General features: G+C 51.1%; 1 protein-coding gene across 1 annotated transcript; it reads left to right on the plus strand.

Annotated features, from left to right (window-relative positions):
- Positions 1-1164: 1164 nt before the first annotated feature.
- On the plus strand, positions 1165-2689 carry LOC123172080 (acyl transferase 15). Its single transcript, XM_044589116.1, has one exon. It carries the CDS (start codon positions 1174-1176, stop codon positions 2449-2451), a length of 1278 nt encoding a protein of 425 aa, XP_044445051.1. The 5' UTR covers positions 1165-1173; the 3' UTR covers positions 2452-2689.
- Positions 2690-3349: the final 660 nt, after the last annotated feature.

Raw genomic sequence — 3349 nt, forward strand, 5'->3', positions numbered from 1 at the left:
ACAGGAGACAAGGGACACGATGTTTTTACCCAGGTTCGGGCCCTCTCGATGGAGGTAAAAATCTACTCCTGCTTGATTAATATTGATGATATGGGTAGTACAAGAGTAGATCTACCACGAGATCAGAGAGGCTAAACCCTAGAAGCTAGCCTATGGTATGATTGTTGTTCGTCCTACGGACTAAAACCCTCCGGTTTATATAGGCACCAAAGAGGGTTAGTGTTACACAGAGTCGGTTACAATGGTAGGAGATCTACATATCCGTATCGCCAAGCTTGCCTTCCACGCCAAGGAAAGTCACATCCGGACATGGGACGAAGTCTTCAATCTTGTATCTTCATAGTCCAGGAGTCCGGCCAAAGGTCATAGTCCGGCTATCCGGACACCCCTAATCCAGGACTCCCTCAATGGATACAATTGCTCCAATCGTGCAGGAGATCATCGACTCGAGCAGGGAGTTTCAGTCTTGTTCTTTCACCCATGAGAGACGTCTTTCTAACAAGGAGGCTCATGGCTTAGCTCGACATGCTTTACATTTAGGGGAGGGTAGCCATGTATGGCTGTTACACCCTTATGATACTTCTATTATTCCTGTAATTCGCTCTATTGATCAATAAAGTAAAGCATGTTTCTCAAAAAAAATGTCATAAGCCTGGGACGGCTGGGAGAGCAAAAATGCTACGACGATGAACTAACTACATAAATTACTTACGAAATGAAGTCTCCTTAATCTCACTAATCTCTCCCCTGAATTTCAGGTGCGCCTTGTGCAGTCCAATCAAACAAGCCCACATCACCTCCTACGTAAATTTCCTAGTAGCAAATTTTAGGTAGGTCTAGCAAAGCTCCGGAGAGAGAGCCACGGGTGGCTTAGTACCGAGTTATGATTATGGGGCTAACGTGTCAAGTTCTTGTTGGATATTAGGGGAAGTGTGGTTCACTCCTGAAAATCAGTGGGAGAAGAGATTAACGAGAGATGATTCCAGCCTGTAATTTTCTGTAAGTGTAGAATTATTGGACAATTGGCAATTTGGCATATAACGCCAGGTGGTGAATGAGATACTCGATTACTTTATTTTTGTGTAGGCATCAACTTGACACTAAATAAATAAACCGAGCCCCTGCTCAGCTCCGACCAGTATGTTATAAAAATCATAGCTGCAGCCAAAATATATGAACCGAACTCATACAAGTAACGAAAATCAAGGTCTTCCTTGTAGCAGCGCTGGGCTGGGCAGATCGATAGCAATGAGCGTTGTGGTGAGCAAGTCCTCGCCGGTGGTCGTGTACCCCGCCGAACCTCAGGCGCCGGCCGGCGACGTCCAACTCTCCTCTTTCGACCAGCGCATCCCGCCTTTCGCGTGCACACTGCTCCTCATGTTCGACCATCCGATCGACAATCCCATCGAGACCATCAAGCGGGCGCTGTCGCGAGCGCTCCTCCACTACCGCCCTGTGTGCGGCCGCCTCGCCGGAGCCGATCACCGCATCGTGTGCACCGACGAGGGCGTGCCGTTCGTGGGGGCGTCCGCCGGCTGCGCCCTGGATCTGGAAAAGGTCACTCCGGCGCTGCTCGCGGATCTCGCCGTCGCCTACGCTGGTCCTTTTTGCCGGCGCGCCGACCCGCTGCTGCAGATGCAGGTCACGGAGTTCTCCTGCGGCGGCTTCGTCGTCGGGGTCACGTCGAACCATGTCCTGGCCGACGGCATCGGGATTGGGCAGTTCCTGCAGGCCGTCGGCGAGCTCGCCCGCGGGATGCCGCGGCCGTCCGTCATCCCGGTCAGGTCGGCCGCCGCGATCCGGGATCTCCCTCCGCCCACGGCCACGGCGGAGGAGAGGCGCTCCTTGATGAAGCCCAAGGAGAAGGAGGGCCAGGGCGCCTTTCTCTACATTATCGTCCCGTCGAGCCTCATCGGCCGCGTCAAGGCCAAGTGCGCCTGCACGCTGTTCGAAGCCGTCACGGCGGTGCTGTGGCGGTGCCGGACACGCGCGGCCATCCAAGACCCGGAGGCCCCCGCGCCGCTCGTCTTCCCAAACAACGCGCGCGAGCTCTTCGGCGCGCACGACGGCTACTACGGCAACTGCACCATCATGAAGTCGGTGCGAGCGACGCGCGCCCAGGTGGCCGACGGCGACATCAGGGACGTGGTGCGGCTCATCAGGCGCGGCAAGGAGACTCTGCTGGAGGCCGAGGCCGAGGGCGGCGGCGCGGAGACCGGGGAAGACCTGTACAACAGGCTGGCCGTGTCGAGCTGGCGGCGCATCGGGTTCGACGCGGCCGACTTCGGCGGCGGCACGCCGGCGCGGGTGATGTGGCACGAGGACCGGATGGTGGTGCCGGAGTGCATCGTGTGCCCGCCGTGGAAGGGCAAGGACGGGGTCAACGTGCAGTCACTCTGCGTCAGGCCAGAGCACGCCGCCTCCTTCCTGGCCGAGCTCGCCGCAATGTGATGTGATCCCCTGCTCGTTCTTCACCCCGCCCCGCTCCCGACCACAGCTGCCCAAACGTAGAATCCAGCCAAAGTATGTGAAGGTCTCTTTGAGATGAAAACAAATACTAGTAGTAGTACGAATTTCAGATGAAAACAGACCTCTCTTTGCAATGTATCCGAATAAAAGAGCAAATTCGTTTAGTTCCTGTACATTATAGAAGAAGCATCACTTTTTTATCAACAAAAAGTGAGTACTATGCCAAAAAAGTACTATGTCATTGGATACACATTTCAATGAACTTTCTGATGTTGTACTTTTTACGACATATAAACCATATTTTGTAGATCAAAATTATATAAGTTAAATATTAACATGAAAAATAAAATGGCCTTGTATATAGAAATAGAGGGAGTAGAACAAACGAGGAGTAGTTTGATAGATACGGAAAGCAAACACTACACTCATCGAGATTCTTGAAGAGGAGTGGTTGCCCCTCTGTCCTATGGTTGTGCGGTTTCGCAAATAAATTAACTGTTACTCTCTTCATTTCATAATGTAGTTTGTCCTTGCTTTTTGAGATTTAAGTTTATCATCGAAAATTATATCATTAAAAATTTAAGTTTGACCATAAATTTAACTAACATGGGACACTGCTGGTATAATTTTTGCTCCCGCTGTGGTCGCTCACGTTGGTTAAATTTATGATCAAACTTAAATCTCGAAAAGCGCGGGCGCACTACATTATGAAGTGGAGGGAGTACATGTTTTAAGGGTACAGAAGCCTATGCATGGATGGATGCACCGAGTCAACTCGATATTACCCCCTTCATTTGAATGAATAAGGCGTGTTACCTTAAAATTTAACTCTGACCATAAATTAGACTAACCAAACGTGGATTATATGTGATAAAAATTA

This window comes from Triticum aestivum, unplaced genomic scaffold, assembly GCF_018294505.1.
Source record: "Triticum aestivum cultivar Chinese Spring unplaced genomic scaffold, IWGSC CS RefSeq v2.1 scaffold7B_scf_3587, whole genome shotgun sequence".
NCBI lineage: Eukaryota > Viridiplantae > Streptophyta > Magnoliopsida > Poales > Poaceae > Triticum > Triticum aestivum.

Bases quoted from the DNA above. Each gene is read 5' to 3' on its own strand.
- LOC123172080 (XM_044589116.1), top strand. From the start codon at position 1,174: ATGAACCGAACTCATACAAGTAACGAAAATCAAGGTCTTCCTTGTAGC.